General features: G+C 38.9%; 1 protein-coding gene across 3 annotated transcripts in view; it reads left to right on the top strand.

The window, feature by feature from the left end:
- Positions 1–11,799: 11,799 nt before the first annotated feature.
- ZNF821 (zinc finger protein 821) overlaps positions 11,800–17,919 on the top strand; it is a 748,458-nt gene continuing 742,338 nt past the window's right edge. Inside the window, exon 1 of one of the 3 annotated variants that reach the window (XM_044081495.1) lies at positions 11,800–11,864. Coding sequence is in view for 1 of the 3 variants with exons in the window: in XM_044081493.1 (XP_043937428.1) it covers positions 12,365–12,376 (12 nt within the window). In the remaining 2 variants the exon portion in view is untranslated. Of the gene's footprint in view, positions 12,377–17,919 lie in introns of all 3 variants that reach the window. The other 2 variants (XM_044081494.1, XM_044081493.1) reach the window with 2 other exon arrangements.

Genomic DNA, 17,919 nt, shown 5'->3' with positions numbered 1-17,919 from the left:
TCTGTGGACATCCCAGGTAGGAAGTATTCTATCTCTCTCTCATATTAGGTTCTGAAAGGAAGAGAGGGAGACTGATAGCTTAGCTTAAGGAAAACTCAGACACCACTATATGTATAAATATAGGGTTAGTTCTAAAAGACATCCTCTCATTGGAAAATGAGAAAAGGATGATCCACCATAAGAGCTTACAATTCAGATAGCTGCCTTCTTGTTTGCAGAAGGTCAGAGCAGTTAGCAATACTCTATCCCATGTCAAGAACCTCAAAATAGCATGATGATCTGGTTTAAATGGAGCAAGAATTAGTTATATTGACATAAAATTAAGATTCCCAAGGAAGAATCATTTGAAATTTAGGAAGCTTCATATGCCACATCCCTTTCAAAAACATTTTCAGATGAGACTGCATTGAACGAGGAGGATACATGGGAAGAAATGCTGAATTGGTCAACAGAACCTTGTGTGAGAAGAAAGACAGGGTACAAGATAGTAACATACACAAAAAATGTAGAACCAGAGGACTCTAGCCCTGCATTGGGTGCTAGTTCTTTTCTTGGTACCAACTAGAAAACATTTTCCCTTTACAAATAAATGATTTTCCAATAGCAGTATTTATTTTCTTCTTTGTACTTGTTGCACATTTTCATAAAAAATGTGTTGGAAGGTATAAACATTCTATGATCCAGGCAGTCAGTTATAGTTATTATGATTGGGCTGTATAAAACACCCCTGGTCTTGTGTGAATAGATCCAGTTTGTGAACAGATTGTGGAAATTGCGCCTAGCCATTCCACAAGAAAGAAGAACCATGTTTTCTGGTCCAGAAGGGAGTCACCACAATAATCTTTGGAAAGTCCTGAATCCTCAGTAAGATCCTGAATATAACTGGAAAGGTTAGAAAAGCATGCAGGAAAATGCCTGTCAAAGACAATGAAAAGCCATCTGTCTTATAGGCTTTCAAGAATGTGACCTGCAGCAGAAATCTGGCAAGTGATAGTGAAGAGTTGAACCAATCTTGGAAGATCCCCTGGTGCAACCTTAATTTGTAAGGGTCTGTACTAGTCCTGTTCAGCTTGTCTGCTACACAGTTTTGATCTGGCAGTATGTATGTATGATGCCTACAGAGTGAGATTGCACTGAAAATATATACCTCAGGCTACAGTGGCTAGTCTGCATAAAGGGAAAGAACTGGTTCCCCCTTGCTTGTTTATGTACTATATCCTTTTTGTGTTGCCTGTGAATACTTGTAAAGGCCCCAGGGACAAAAAAGGAAAGAGACAGAGAGAGTTGAGAGCATTTATAAGTGCTGCTGTCTCTTTTTTTACGTGTTTTGGTCTACCTTACACTTTTATAGCAAAGTCTAAAGTGTATGCAGTGACCAGGTATACTGGAGCTCTTAGAAGGGAGAATGGGAAACCTCGATTTTGAAAAATATGGTGTCTCCTGCAAAACAGTCTCCCTATCTACAAACCACAAAACTGGAAATTGAATTGTCAGGGGATGTACATGTTGGGACTGTACAAACTAAGGTACCAATGGAATTTTGTCATGTGGAGTCTTGCAACTGGTATCATGAGAATCATAAATGTCATAAGACTCAGAATTCTGAAGAATTCCCTTGCTGAGACAGTATTATTAAAACACAGGAATAGATCTAGATACAAATCTACTTTTCCATGTGAAAGAAAAGCTCTTTGAACTTAGGTGTATTAGAGACACCCAGAAAAGTAATCGTGAGAATCAGTCAAAAACGAAATCTGTAAATTCTGCTTGAATCCTTGCTTACCCAAGTGAGAGATTCCTGACTATTTAAAAAACACCCTGCAAAGAAAGGCCATTCACCAAAATATGGAAATATGTGAGCATCGTCCCATCTGCAGTAGGTTATCACAGTAGTCAGACATTTTGTATATATTCTTATACCAGTGGATAGACCAAAGGGTAATGCAGAGTAACTGATAAAGTGATCCATACTCAGAAAACCTTTAGAAACGTCTGGCGTGTGCATCTAGGAATATGATGAAATGCATCATTTGGAAATCCAAGAATATTAAGGGATAACCTATAGAACTTGATAAAAGAAGTAACACTGAGTAAAACCCTTCTCCAAAATGGGGAGGAAGGAGAGTTTATAATACCCCCCCAGAGAGTATATGTTTCATGATAGGAGGGAAAAGAAAAGTTAAGTCTGATGAGTGAAGGGGAATCCTTCAAAAAGGAGAGACTCCCACCGCTAAAAGTGTCCTTGATGAATTAAGTCTTGTAAATAGTCATATAGCTTTATTATACTGTCTTTAGTTCTGGGGGGTTGTCTTTTTGAAAACTCCCTGCCATAACTTTTCAAACATTTGCTTACCAGCAGCTTGCTGGAACTATTTATTTTGACTTAAAAGAAGGTAGTTGACTTAAAAGAAGGTAGTACAGGGAATATTAAATCACTTGGCAAACTTGGAGAAGGAAAGCTGAAAAACTGAGAGAACTCGTGAATCAGCATACATCTGTCATCACACTTCATATGCACCTCTGAAGCAGAAGGTCCACAACTAACTTTCTATCCAAGGGAGAATTCAAAACTTTATTTCTAGCATCTACTGGAAGGTTTTGAGAACGCAACCAAGCAAACCTCCTCAAAACAGTTTCAACTGCAAAAGCCTTGAAAGTGGCATCAGCAAATTCACAAGCATATTTCACAGAATGGGTAGCCACTTGAGACACCAAAGTGGCTAATTACCAAAGCAGATTACTCCTCAGAATAGAAAATAAATACCAAAAAAGATTCCTCTTGTTTTCAGAAGAGGCAAGCAAAAACATAAACATGTGAACTTAACAGCTGAGAAGTCTAAAAAAAAAGTGTTGCAGAAGAATATACTTTTTCCCCAAACACTGTCGAAAGCCTTCCCATCCTAAACAGAAGGAGATGGAAAAATATTAAGCAGATGTTTAGCAGAACCTGAGTTCAGAAAAAAAACAATAGCTGCTTGGTTTGATCTGGGAAGAGTGTAAAATAACTTAAAAGACTGAGGAACTTTATACAGTCTCTCTGCTTTCTGTGAGTAGCAGACTGGCTGTCAGGCAAGATAGAGGATATGTCAAAATTATCCTCCAGAGCAGAGAGAACAGGAAGAATAAGAGAAGGATCTGGAAATTCCAGTTATCACAAAATAATACTGTCTGATGGACTGAGAAACATCACTGGTTTCTTACTGAAACATCTGTTTCATTCTGAAAATAGCTGCAGAGAAACAGGACCCTTCAAAGGGACTGGCTGAAGCCACATTGTCCTCAGAATCTAAGTCACATATCTGTGGAGCAGACAAAACACAAACTGCTCCTCACAATTGTTTAGAGGTTCAATTTCTTGAATCTCTCCAGAAAATGAAGATTTTGTTTTACCAGAAATAGCCATATAGGCAGAGTGGAAGGGTCAAAAGCCTGCAATAAACCTTAAACTAAGTCCAATAAATTACTCTTGTTTTTGTATCTTTTAGTCAGTAATTTCTGAAGAAACAGAACCAGTATTGCAGCAAAAACTTCCATAGGGATCAGCACAGCTTTCCGGCTAGACAGAATGGAATTTCCTGCATTTTCTCCCAACAAGAGTGTTTCTCCATTGCCTGCCAAATGCACTCCAACAGCTGCAGAGGATGCGTTTAACAACCCAGTCCATGGTTGCTGTAGGGACTACACTACTGGAACCCAAGCAGAAGATGAGTGGTCTGAGGAACCAGCTTTGGCCGCAACAGTTACCCACCTGCGGCTGAGGCACTTTAGCAGTATGATGAGGTGGCAAAGGCTGAAAAACAATTTTCTTATTTTGTGGCGGGAAGAAGTAAGAAATGAGGAACTGGTAGGTTGTTTATAGTGAAGTTGAAAAAGATGCCCGATTCCCAGGGAAGCTTAGCATTGATAATCAGTAAAACAGATAAGTTGTAAAAGGGTAACATTTCCCCTGTTAAGCACAGTAAACAAGCACTTTAAACACTTACCCAGCCTCCAAAGTAAAATAAGCCAATTTCTTCAAAAGAAAAAGTAATTTAAAATAAGCTTTCACAACTTTTTACCACAAAAGTAAAAAAGGCTGCTCCCATTTAAAAATAAAAGCCATGTGACAGTCATTAAAAATACCCCCCCATTAAAATTAATATCTGTCCGGCAACGGAACAGCATCAGCTGACTGCCCATCCTCTAAAGCCCACTGCAAAGCACTCTCTTCATTGGCAGGAAAGCTCTGAAGGGCTTGACACACAAATCTGATTTTTAGTCAGCTTAGCTCAGCTCATGCTAACCGTTTAGGCAAGTGGAAGATGTCTTAAAACTGTGGAAGCTGACCAGCTGTTGTAACCTTAGTAGGATAACCCATATAGATGTGATCCATATGACGAACATATAGAAAGTAATTCATGAAGTATTGTTCATAGTGAAAATAATTCTGATAAAGTAATGCTACTGAAATATTAAAATACGTTAGCAAGGCAAAAGTTGAGAAAAATGTGTCTGTTTATAAGAATTATAATAAGTATGAAATGAAATTGTCTAAATATTGTTTGCTCTTTATTTTAATGTATACTTAATTACGTTTCTACCTGAAATATATTTTATATTTTTTGCGTTGAAAAACGGGTGATATAACAATTAGTATGGGTCTTTAACAGGATAGCATCCTTACAGTTCTTAATTTAGCAGTTTGTGTATGTTTGATTGCTCGATTTGAAGAGTATAGCTAAAGGGCTGGATATACACATTACAGCTATCTCTATTGTTTTTCCCCCCAATGCTGAAGCCAAATGTTACACTGTCCATTTATTATATTAGTCATCTACTTATACAGGCTACGACATTTGTTCACTTGCAAAAGATGAATTATTTCAGTACACAGTGAAATATAAATGCGAAGTTCATAAAGTTGCGTGTCTGGGGACTTCGGTTGTACGTTTAACTTACAAGCAGGGGCGGCCCGTGCTATTGGACTGCCGGACTGCAGCCCCCTCAACAAAAAGAACTAAAAAGAAATTAAAAAAAAAAAGAAAAAAAGTTTTAAAATTCGTGGACTTCGCGCATGCGCAGTAGTCCAGACTACTGCGAGTCTACTGCGCATGCTCCAGGCAGTCCGGCAGTCCTGGTAGGGAAACATGAGGAGACATCTGTGCACTTTTAAAGTGCACAGACTCGCTGGGAAAACGCGTCGGGGCCGGACTTCAACACCAGCAGTCAGTCTCTCGTCATCGGGAAGGGTTTGGATCTCGGGAATCTCACGGGTCTTTGGATTATTGCGCGGGCATTTGGATATACATTATGGAGAATGGACAGCCAGGACAGGTAAGTGTGTTAATTATTTTATTACTGTTTGAATGCATGCTTTTTACTAGTGCTTGAATTTATACTGGACTGATGCTTTGTAGTGTGTGTGTGTTAATTATTACTATTTAAATTTATGCTGGACTGGTTAGGGAAGTGTGTGTGTTATTATGCTGGACTGGTTAGGGAAGTGTATGTGTTATTATGCTGGACTGGTTTGAAGTGTGTGTTATTATGCTGGACTGGTTAGGGAAGTGTGTGTGTGTGTGTGTTAATTATTACTATTTGAATTTATGCTGGACTGGTTAGGGAAGTGTGTGTGTGTGTGACTGGTTAAGTTACTATTTGAATTTATGCTGGACTGGTTAGGGAAGTGTGTGTGGTATTATGCTGGACTGGTTAGGGAAGTGTGTGTGTGTTATTATGCTGGACTGGTTAGGGAAGTGTGTGTGTGTGTTATTATGCTGGACTGGTTAGGGAAGTGTGTGTGTGTGTTATTATGCTGGACTGGTTAGGGAAGTGTGTGTGTGTGTTATTATGCTGGACTGGTTAGAGAAGTGTGTGTGTGTGTTATTATGCTGGACTGGTTAGGGAAGTGTGTGTGTGTGTTATTATGCTGGACTGGTTAGGGAAGTGTGTGTGTGTGTTATTATGCTGGACTGGTTAGGGAAGTGTGTGTGTGTTATTATGCTGGACTGGTTAGGGAAGTGTGTGTGTGTTATTATGCTGGACTGGTTAGGGAAGTGTGTGTGTGTGTTATTATGCTGGACTGGTTAGGGAAGTGTGTGTGTGTGTTATTATGCTGGACTGGTTAGGGAAGTGTGTGTGTGTGTTATTATGCTGGACTGGTTAGGTGTGTGTGTGTGTTATTATGCTGGACTGGTTAGGTGTGTGTGTGTGTGTGTGTGTGTGTGTGTGTGTGTGTGTGTGTGTGTGTGTGTGTGTGTGTGTGTGTGTGTGTGTGCGTGTGTGTGTGTGTGTGTGTGTGTGTGAAAATGCCCCAGGTGCTCATGGTGGTGTGGTAGGGAATACCTCAGGCTTGAACCCTGTACCCTGTATGCAGGTGTTAAAGACTTGAGTTCCCTACCCACCACCATTTGTAAAAAAAATTGCATATTTTTGCCTCATATTTGATCTGATCTGTTCCTCATAATATCTGTGGTTTGTAAATGTTGTAATGCTTGATATTTGATGGGGCAGTTGTAGCATTGTTGCCTCACAGCTGCAGGTTCTCAAGTTTGCTTCTTGGCTGGGGTGCCTTCTTTGTGGGGTCTTTATCTTCTCCCTGTGTTTGTGTGGGTTTGCTTTTGTGTCCTCCCATGTTACAAAGACATGTCTGCATTATTTCTTCCTGGGCCTCTGCTGAATTTTTTTTTTGTTCCAAGTCAGACTGTCCTGATTAACAAATGTTAAATAAACTTGACAGGCATTTGAATTTCAGACTTCAGGTTTCTGAATGTTTAAGTCCTTGCATATTTGATGGTGCAGTGGTAGTATTGTTGCCTCACAGCTATAGGTTTTCTGGTTTGATTCTTGGCTGGGGTGCCTTCTGTGTGGAGTCTGCATCTCCTCCCTGTGTTTGTGTGGATTTGCTCTGGTGCCCTGTCATTTTACAAAGACGTGTCTGCAGTATTTCTCCCTGGGTCTCTGCTGAAAATTGTTTGTATTCTGTCAGCAGTAAAATTGACAGGCATTTGAATTTCAGACTTCATGTTCTTCAGAAAATACATAGTAACACAACCGTAACACAACCTCTTCTAGCAATTTTCTAAGTTTATAAGATGAATATTTGAAATTTGTCCCTATTTTTGGGACTGCATTCCCTCATTATTGGCTTCGTCCAGGTCTTTTGTGCTAAGGTTGACAGCTATGGCAAGAACTGAATTCACTGAATGTTTGAGGGCTGTATTCCCTCATTACTGGGTTTGTCCAGGTGTTTTGTACTAAGAGGTTGACAGCTATGGTGAGAACTGAATTCACTAAATGATAGCCATTTAAGTTTCAGTCTTCCTCTTTTACAAAGCAGCTGATTTGGCGTAGTGGTATGTTGCTCTGTTTTGCACAGGGAGCTTGGCAGTAAAATGTATGGTTCTAGCAACTTTCCAAGATTATACAAGCAATGTTTGTGTCCCTGGCTTTTGGGCTTTTGACCCCCCCCCCCCAATACATTTTGGCTTTTTCCAGTTTTCTTGTGCTGCAAAGTTGAGTATTGAGTAGATTTTACAAGGAGCTGAGAGCTGCAGGGGAACAGAAGTTTAGTGCTGCTTAAGTGAAGCTGGTTTGCCTTGTTAATAGCACAACAAGTTGTGTACTTGTCTTTGATGCAGAAGGCTGTGGGTTCTACTCCCACAAGGGGTGGATGCTGCTGTACTGAGAATGTTCTCCTTGGTGAAGATACTAACTATGAGTTTGTTATCAGTTTGCCATCCATTTCCTCTTGCAATATTACTAGCTTATCACTTTTTTAAAGTAATATAGGCAATTTGTTCCTGAGGGGCAACATGCACTTTATTTTTCGATGAAACCATGAAATATAAAGGTGTTTGCTAGCAGCAACCTCTTCATTAGTTACAGATTTCTTTAATGTGGAATTATTTAGATGACTTTTACTTCTTCAGAGATAGTGCATATTTACTGATAATGGACTGTAGAATTGTGCATATTTACTGATAATGGACTGTAGAATTGTGCATATTTACTGATAATGGTGGACTGTAGAATTGTGCATATTTACTGATAATGGTGGACTGCGGAAGTCTGAGTAGACTTTTATGATAAATGTTCTGAACTGGGCAGTTTTGTCATTATGGGTGCATGCATTTTGTTTCATTGTTTACTGGAAAAATGTTCAAAACAAATTTAAAATGCCCTCTAACTGTAATATATTGTACAAGGAATATAATTTAGTACGAGGAAGGTGTATCAAAGAGCACATGTATGTTTCATATGCAAGGGGCCTATGATTTGAAAACAGCCCAAAATTAATCTTTATCTGCCACTGGCAAAATGTATTTTCTTTGAATGTGGGTTTCAATGCTGTTTCAATGAATGTGAGTTTCAAGAGCAGAGAAGTTTTAATGCTAAGTTTTCATTGTGAGACTGCATTGCTTTGTTTAGTAGATGACTTAGTGTTTGTGCTGTAAAATACAAAATAAAACTTTCAAATGAAGTCCAACTCATCATACAAGTAAAGCAGTATGCACATTAGTGTTTATGGTAAATGGAGTGAAATAGCCAAGTAATGGTTCATAGGAATGGCTGCAGAGGCTCCATTCAACCATGATTTTGTCAGGGGGGAAGGGCAGCAAACTCAGACAGGCCCAGCTGAACTATACCTCCCAACTGTCCAAATTTTCAAAGAATGAATAGATTTTTGCTTCTTATTTTTGGTTTGTTCTTCATAAAATTTGTAGTTTTCTGGCAAATCATTTAGAAATTAAGTCACTAAATAATGATACACTGAGTTTCAGACTTCATAACCTTCAGAAAAATGCATGCTAAAGTAAGAACTGTTATTCTATCAACTGTCTCAATTTATACAAGAGCAATTTTAGTACTGTTTATATGTTCCCCCAGTATATTTGGCCTTGTTCAGATTTACTGCATTAACAGGTTGAGAGGTACATGCAAATAAATTCTTTATAGAATTAGGCATAGCCAACCTCTCAACTGTCTCCAATTTTGGCTTAAAATGTTGCTCTTCCCCCTAATAATCCCTCCGCAAAATAGCAATTTTGGAAGAAAACATGGAAGGTTTACAATTAAGAAATAACTGTAATAATCAAAGTTATAGATTACTTGAAATGCATGTAGATTCTTTTATTTTGTCAGCTGCTCAAGTTAGCAGTACTAATATTAAAGTGTCCCTTCTTTGACAGGTTTCCAGCTGTATTGTGTGGCTATTATATATTTTTGCATCACATTTGGTCCATTTTTCATAAAATTGTGTTTTATTGGCAAATTAGTGACAAATCACTAAAGACTGAAGTTAGAAAATAATGGCAGACATTTGAGTTTCAGATTTTATACCCTTCAGAAAAGTCATACTAATGCAAGACCTATTCTATTATCTTTCTAAGTTTATTAGAGCAATATTTAAAAAATGTCCTTATTTGTGGGCATTTGTCCCACTTCTGTGTATGGCTTTGTCCAGATTTCTTGCTCTGAGGTTGAGAGGTATGACACATGTGTCAGGGCCATCACAGTCAGCCAGAGACATTTCAAATTGTGACATACTTGTTGCACCCCACTCCACCATGTACTGACTCTGGATGTGTCCAAGCAAGGCAAGGAGTAGTTATGCAGTGTAAATGTGCAGTGTGTCCCCCATCCAAGGTAGACACAAGTACTACAGTGGCTTTTCATCTGTCCTTGATTTTGCAGAAAGGTCTGGTTTCTGTCATATTTTTGTACTGTTGATTTATGCTTATTACTCAAAGTGCCTGTTGCTCTGTGTTTAAGTAGCAATGCTTTAATGACCATAATGTAAGCTTGTCTGAGATCATAAGATGCAAGTAAGCTTTAATAAGCATACTGTTAAAGAATTGCCAACATTGAAAGCATTTCTGTTGTTGCCATGCAGAGAATACTTGACTAGATAATGTATAAGCCTTGGGTATTAAAGGACAGGATTCCATTATTTTAAAAAGCTCATTACACTTGTTGGAGACTTCCAGTCATCTATACAGACTTTACCCGTAAACTAAACAGAATGCCAATCATGTGTGGTCCATAACCTGTACAGTAATCCTTTAAGCAATGTATCTTGAGCTTGTTTCTGGTTTGCTTTTCATTTTTTACTTACATGTTTCCCCATGAAACAAGTAGATAGTTGTCAGGCAGCAGGTCTTTTTTGGATAAGAAACATTTTTACAAGTGGGGGCATCACAGAGATTTCTACTTTCAGCATGTTACTTGGCACTTTAATAAAGCTGAATATAAATTATAATTAGAACTGCAGTGCAAGGAGAAGTGGTTTGAGTTGAGTGCTTCTGGTTTTGCTTGTACTTGATTTTGACTGGCATTCCAGTAATGTATTTAAAAAGTAATTTATTTTTTCATGCCTCACAACCTTTTGTTTCCATCTAGATATTAAGTAAGCTGTCATGCAGCCAATGCATTGAAATATTTTTATTCCTCTACACTTATTTTTGTCTTGATTGGACTCTCATAATGATGGTTTGCCACCCAGGGCAGTGTATTTAATTAAAGTTAGTTTTTGTGGTTTTGAGCATGCTCCTCCCCTTTCGGGTTGGCCACACCCCTTCCCCATTGACCCCACCCATTCAGCTGGCTCCTGCAGCCCCCCTTTGATTTGAAGTCACCAGCCGCCACTGACTTACAAGTTAAACAGTGATTTTAAATTTGAATATAAAAATTTCAGTGGAGTGTTCCTTTAAATAAGTGGTTTTACAAAGACTGACTCGCAGATCTCCGAGTACACTACTTTCTACCATACTCTGTTACGAGTATAACCCTTAACCACGCGCAAAACACTTTGTTGTAGCAAAGTGCAAGGGAGGTTGGGAGGCTAGGGTGGGGGGCACTAGTGCCATTACAATGTGTATAACAAAAAGTGACAGTGCCGCTAATATTGCTGACACTTTCGAACAATGAGTACAAAGGCTACGTGTATTAAACAAAGCGTTGCTTTATATTTAAAAATGTTTGTTAACAGAAATGTATGATTCTGCATTAGTTACGTGGAACACAGAGAACAGAACGTGCGACAAATGCTTTTTAGTTAGACAAGGCGATTCTTACTAAGCAAAATGAGAAACCGACAACAGTTCTTTACAAATCGAGGTATCAGATTGAGAGTATACTGTTATGATTTTCCTTAACGTTCCTAAAATAAACAAACGTACATAGCTTTGAAAAATATGATGTATAAATACAAGTTACGTATATTTAAACTCTTATTTTGTTGCTAATGACCTTGGCTGCAGGGAATTGAGTTATGTTGCACTTTAAACTTGAAATGTTAAATCCCATTATGTGTACTTGGCATAGCTCTCAACTTTCAAGAATCAGGGACAAAATAAATAACTGGAGACAAAGGCTCGAATCAGGAATTTTTTTAAATATTACTCTAATTCATGTAAAAAAAGTAATTTTCAAACATGTTTCCATTTTTTTTTTGAAGAACGAGAAGCACGAAACGTTAATACTTGGCATCACTGACTGTAATCCTTAAAGATTTATCAGAAAGTTAAAGGCTAGGGCTCTAAAACGTGAGGCAAATAGAGACCGTTTCAACCTATGGTATTCGGCAAGCCTCTAGCGCTTCAACCTTACGTATTTACTGGACTGGTCTAAATATATAATTATTTATAGTATAACAAACTGCCAGTACTAGGTCATGGCTTAAAAAGTTCTGGGAGTCCATTCACCACTTACCGGTTGACAAACCTTCTAGCAGACAGTACAAAAGTAAAAACCGGTTGCTATACTACTGCTACACCCCTTGGCAACACTGTCACGTGATACCGCCATTTTCCTGCACTGTCTGTCATTCGGTCTATTTAGCTGTCCGTCTGTCTGCCAAAGGTGCTGGCTGGTTCACCTCAGTTGTACGTTTGCAGATTGTGTGCCATCGTTTATCTGACGTCTGCGTAGTTTTTTTTTTAAATATTTTATTACTTTATGGGACATAGGTATTGTTGTCCGTTTGTCTGTTTGTCCGTCGGTCCTGCAGTTACATTGATTTCCTCAGCCAGTCCTTCTCCTGGGTAGCGGAGGCCATCTACTAGGGGCGGGTCAGCTCACGCCGAATAGGACCCCCCTAGGGGTGGGCTGCGGGTGACGATTTTTGGTGGGGGTTGTTACCCATCTCTCCGACCCTTTGCACCTCTTCAGGGATCTTAGGGTCCCCATCTATGGTTTTTCATCCTGCCCAACAACCCTCTTGCTTTGGCCTTTGGGCATCCAACCTTAGAATTCCGCTGTCAGTGATATTTGATTTGGAAGTTGGTTTGTATATCTGGGATAATCCGTTATTGTATTCTGCATCATTTGCTGGAGGATTTGCAACGCGCTTGTTTACCTGAAGGAGCTACAGAAAGCAGGGTAAATGTATGAATTGGTCAGTTGGATTCTATACGTATATCTCCCGTGTTCCATTCCATCCTTGTGTCATAACCTGTACATCTCTTCTTATCTGTTACTCTTGTTTCTTTCTCTAGTACTTTACCTTTTCTCGTTGAGCTTGAACATCAGTGTCCCATATCAGCGCCGTTTGCTGTGTTTACTCATCCTTTCTATTCTAAAGCTACTTGATTGTATGTAGATATTTCTTTTTTTTTTTTCATTCTTGTTTCCTGGTACCTTTGTAGGTGTATATTAGTATTGAAGAGTAGTGGTGCTTGCAGCAGAGGAGATTTCCAACCCTGTAAATGGGTTGGAATACGGTACAGAGTAATTAATATACAAAGCTAAGCATTTTATGAGCGTGTTTTGTGAGTGAAGACTAAAGTGTACCGCTGTATATAATAACAGAAAAATCAAACTGTTTAGTAAGATTGCACCACGAAAGACCACACAAATAAGAACATGTAACCAACCGTATTGTGGGGTCCTTGCAAAACTTTTAAAGTAGACTTGAAAGTGTATCGTGTTTTGTACCATTTGGTCCGAAAGACATCTCTAGTATTGTTTTAGGCACATTTTTGTGTAGAATAAAACTACTAACTCAATGGCTGAAATAGTCCACTTGGTGTGTATGCAAGCTGTGTGCATTTGAAAGGACTGAAGATTTGCATGATTTTCAGGCATTGCAGTATTAATGTTTGTATTGTACATTGAGTGTGAAGAAGTTGGCTCTTTGTGTATCTGTGTAATACATCTTTCTCTCAGTATAGACCATCCCATTTTAGTAGTAATCAAGATACTATAATAGTTGAAAATGAGTTTTTTCTTTAAAATGAGCAGTGAAAGAAAATAACTGAATGGGTTGTGTCAGTATAACTCTGACTGGTCTATAGTTACTGTATACAATAGCTGGAGGGTTCTCAGGAAATCACTGACTCCCCATAATGACTGTACTGCACTTCCCAGCACACCTCTCAACCCACAGACACTGAGAATGGATACAAAGGTCCTTCAAAAGTAGGTACATCCAGCCAAAAAAAATCTGAACATCTAATTAGCATAACATGAATACCAAATAATGAATAACTCTTCCCTCTTCCAGTAGGAATTTTGGGTACTACTCCTACTCGATAACATGTTTAAAAAACTGAGTGAGAAAATTATGGCATATGTAATCACATTGTCAGTGTGTGTGTAAAAGCTGAAAACTTTAATGAAGTGTATAATTGCAAACCACATGGGTCATTTATTTTTGTTTCCGAAAAAGGGTGATGTAAGATGGGGGTTTTTTTGTGTATATTGTTGGTGCCACTGGTATTTATGATCATATAGTACGATTTTCTGTGTACTGGATGGCTTCAAAAATCACATGTGAGAAGTGTTCCACAAAATAGGGATAGCTGAAGCAAACAGACTACTGAGCAGTGTTTCTGTTTCTGGTAGAACACAGAACAGCCGTGAGAGCAGTGGATCTCAACTTTGAGACCTCTTATAGGAGTAAATAACCTGTTTTGACGAGTGTACACATACCCGTAAAAAAAGTTTGTTTTAGTAGTTTTCTTCAAACAATTTATATCCTGTTGTACAACTGCAGTTTTTTACAGCAAATTGTCATGTCTTAATTAAAGTTTTACCAGAAGTTCAAGTCTGAAATCAATGCACACTTATTCCATGAATTTTTTTTAAAAAGCAGACTTATTTGTCATGAAATACAAGTGTGTTTTGAAGTTTAGCATTTGCATTTTGAGTGAGTGTGGAGGGTTATCTAAAGCAAATGTGTCAGTTGTGACCAATGTTTACTTGTAGTAATGAAGGTGATGCTTTGTGCAAGCAGTGTAATTACTAGTGTTGCTTAACTTAGCTCCCCTTCCTACAAGTGGTGCAACCTTGGAGGATAAGTGCATTGGTGAAGGGTGGGCTGGTAGCATGGCTCCCACCCTCCAAACACTCGGGGCAGACCTAACAAGATAAGATGGGAAATCATGGAGTCATTCACAAAGTAGCAGCATGCAGACAAGTTATGCTTGATTTCTGCAGGCAATCAGTGCTGCAATTGTTTACTTACATATAATCCTTTGGTATCTGACAAAGATTAATATAGGTTCATAGATTAGTACTAGGCTAACTACCCTTGTGGGCCTTTTCAAGCCTAGCCAGTTACCCCATGTGAGAATCAAACCCTGCACCTTGTGTCTATAAGGTAAACACCTTAACCATTATGCCATCCTCCCACCCCAGAAGTGATATGAACAAGAAACACAATATTTATGTTGGAAAGATATAAATCTTTTAATGGTTCCATAGTTATCTTCATACTTAATTCTTCTCTGAGAATTTAACAGGCAATACTTATCCTTGCTCTGTGCCAAAAGTGGACTGCTGCTGCAACTAAATATACTTATAGCAGATGCACAAGAACTGGAAAATCTAAAGCTAATGCTGGAGCACAAATAGAGAGAGTGAGTAATCGGTGGACTGCACACAGCAGACTTAATACTGACATTGTTCATAAATTAGAAATGTTCTGAGGGAGTGTAGGCAGTTAAGGTGTACAGGGCATCTTGCATGCTTTGGTAATGTCCTTGTTATCCTTGGTTATACGATATGCTTAATATGCAAAGCCGATCTCCTTCTCACCAGGATTTGTAAGGAAGAAGTAATCTGTCTTCTATGAACCCCCAAACCAACTTCACAATACCAGCAGTACTTTGCAAGTTAAAACACCAGACACATTGCCTTAGTCTTGCTGATTAATTCAGCTAAAACATTGTGGTGGAGCATTTCTCTCAGCACACTCAGCCCACTCTGTACTGATACATCACCTTAAAAAAAAAAAAAAAAAAAAAAAAAAAAAATCATACTTAAAAAAAAAAAAAACCCATAAAAGTACAGTTGGTCTGGATGTGTGTTTGTAGTAACCTGTATTTTCATATACTGTGTGATAGAAATGCAGCCTAGAACCTGATAGCACTGGGTACCAAAATGTATACTTTGTAGTAAGAATGTTAGGTACTTGTGTATTATCACAACCAGATTTTCACAGCTGCAAAATGTGCATGTATCTAGAGATCTGAGTGCATGAAAATTGTTAACATGTTATTCTAATTCCTTACAACTGCCCAGAAACTGTACTTTACTTTTAAGGACAGGAACAATTTGGGAAAGTCTCTCCCTGTCTTGAGTGCATTGCGTCGCAGATGCACGCTTGAGTCTTAATGCCTGCTATCGTCCCGTCGGCTGGGTTCTTATCATCCCCAAAAATTAACCACGGCAGATGTCCGGAAGATGAGCTTAAGAGCTTTTTTGTTTTCCTTCAGTTCCCTGTACCCATACCTATTCCTGATTAACTGATGCATGCAGTGTTACTTTCCCTCATAACCGGATGTGTTTCCTGAAACAGCAAAGTGAAATTGAACGGGGAATTAATGATATCCTTGTCCAGAAGAACTAACAAGTACGAGTAATGAAAGGGATGACTCATTATAATACAAACTGCTGTTCAAATTCCTTTGTACTGCCCAAAAACCTTCAATTACTTTTAGGAACAGGAACAATTTGTAATGTAAAGTTTTTGGGCAGTCGTAAGGAATGAGAATAGTTTGAATCATTGTCATGTGTTGGTGTTACTTTTTTGGGGAGAGGGAGACTTGGCATTCTTTCCTCGCAACAAAAGTACTCCTTTCGTCAGTAAGACAGAAGGTCTGCCAACCGAGGCATGCGTGTGTATTGCACGCAGGACAGGAACAACACTTGCACATTTGTATATCTTTCTGAATATAAACCAGAGTGATTTTTAGTTGCAAGGACATCAAAATAACACCTTACGATGTTTTCAGCACTCGTTTTCATGCCAGCATGACAATTATGCAACTGGTTGCGATAATGCACAAGTACCAAATGGTTACAACCCCCCCCAAAAAAAAAAAAATGTTACAAACCTGTAAATCACACTTGTGGTTAGACTTTACTATGGTAGACATGCTACACACTATAAATGTTCTATTTTCAAATTTAATTGTTTAAGCAGTTGCCTTTAAATACCTGCTTTAACATGCAATAGTAATTTCTTACATTTCATTTTTTTCCTGCTCTGTTACTACAAGACCCTGATATCCATGTTAAGAATATGAATGTACAGAGCCTATCTAATGCATCTGCTTATGACATTTTAAAGGATCATAGGAAATACAAGGCAGTTGAGTCTTGTGACCATTTACGACTTGCCTGTCCCCGACTACAGACTGAACTCAGGAGGGCCAGATCAATGAAGCCAAGGGTAAATTTGAGAATACCCGTTCAGTCATCCAATTCACATTTTTTGGGAAGATAATGTTAATTATCACCAGCATCAACACTGATTAATTTCAAATGTGAGTCTGTACCAGAGGCAGGGATCATGCTCCATAATGAGCTTATCTCTCCTCTTCTTCTTCTTCTTTCGGCTTTTCCCAATTGGGGGTCGCCACAGCAGATCACCTGTCTGCTCATGATTGGCAGTGGAGTTTTGCAGTGTCGAGTTGCCAGCCCGGTGCCCAACCTTCCACAGAAAGCACACAGACGCACACACTCATGCCTAGGACCAATTTAGAGTGTCCAATCCACATACAGCATGTCTTTGGGATGTGGGAGGAAACCAGAGCACCCGGAGGAAACCCACGCGACCACAGGGAGGACATGCAGACTCCGCACAGAAGGCACCCCAGCCGAGGATCGAATTGGAGAACCTCTTGCTGTGAGGCTGCAACACTAACCGCTGCACCACCGTGGCTTATCTCTCTACCTTATTTAATTTTTGTGCTGGTGAAGATTTAGGTCCCTTATTGTGATATTTTTCAATTTGTGGAGATGCAAAAGATCCTGGGCCACTGGAACCATAATGACTTGAAAGGCAAGGCATAGCTCTCCCCTAAGGAGTCCGTAAGACACTGAATAAACCAGTGCTGCTTCACAGTCTTTTCTGGTCGTGTATAGTTTTTATACTGGTGAAAATCTTAGTTGGGTATTTCGTTTTTTTTTTTGTTTTTTTTTTAGTTGCTTTGATATGTCTAGTGAGATACACCTCAAAGGGGAATTATTATTTTTAATAACTGACCTAATCAGTTTTTGATATGATAAACAGTGACCTGTTTGGATCTATAAGATATCTCTTTGGTGTTCTGCTGTGCTGTACTGGACTTCCTTAGTTCTGTTGTGTGATCATTAAAGGAGGATGAGTTATCAAGCCAAGCAGTAAGGTCTCTAATAGTAATCCCATTTTGGAATAGGGAATTGTTTGTCATAAGCTGGGGGAGGGATGGTTTATCAAATGCTATTGTGTTACACTTTTTTTTAGCATTTATTTTGTGCCAGTTGCTGGCACAACAACAAGCATAACTTCGTATTACAGGTTTTGGATGTCAGGAGAGTAACTTGGCAGTGACTCCCAGTTCGCAGTTCTTCGTGGATGTTGGTTACCCAGAGGTTTCACTTTGTGGCTTGAAGGTCAGATAATTAAATGCTAAACAAAAGGGGTTCCATCACAGAGTTCTTCCGGACACC

Source organism: Protopterus annectens, chromosome 8.part0, assembly GCF_019279795.1.
Source record: "Protopterus annectens isolate FY-2018-M chromosome 8.part0, PAN1.0, whole genome shotgun sequence".
Taxonomy (NCBI): Eukaryota; Metazoa; Chordata; order Ceratodontiformes; family Protopteridae; genus Protopterus; species Protopterus annectens.
The sequence above is the reverse complement of the archived record's forward strand: the minus strand, read 5'-3'. Positions and strand labels throughout refer to the sequence as shown.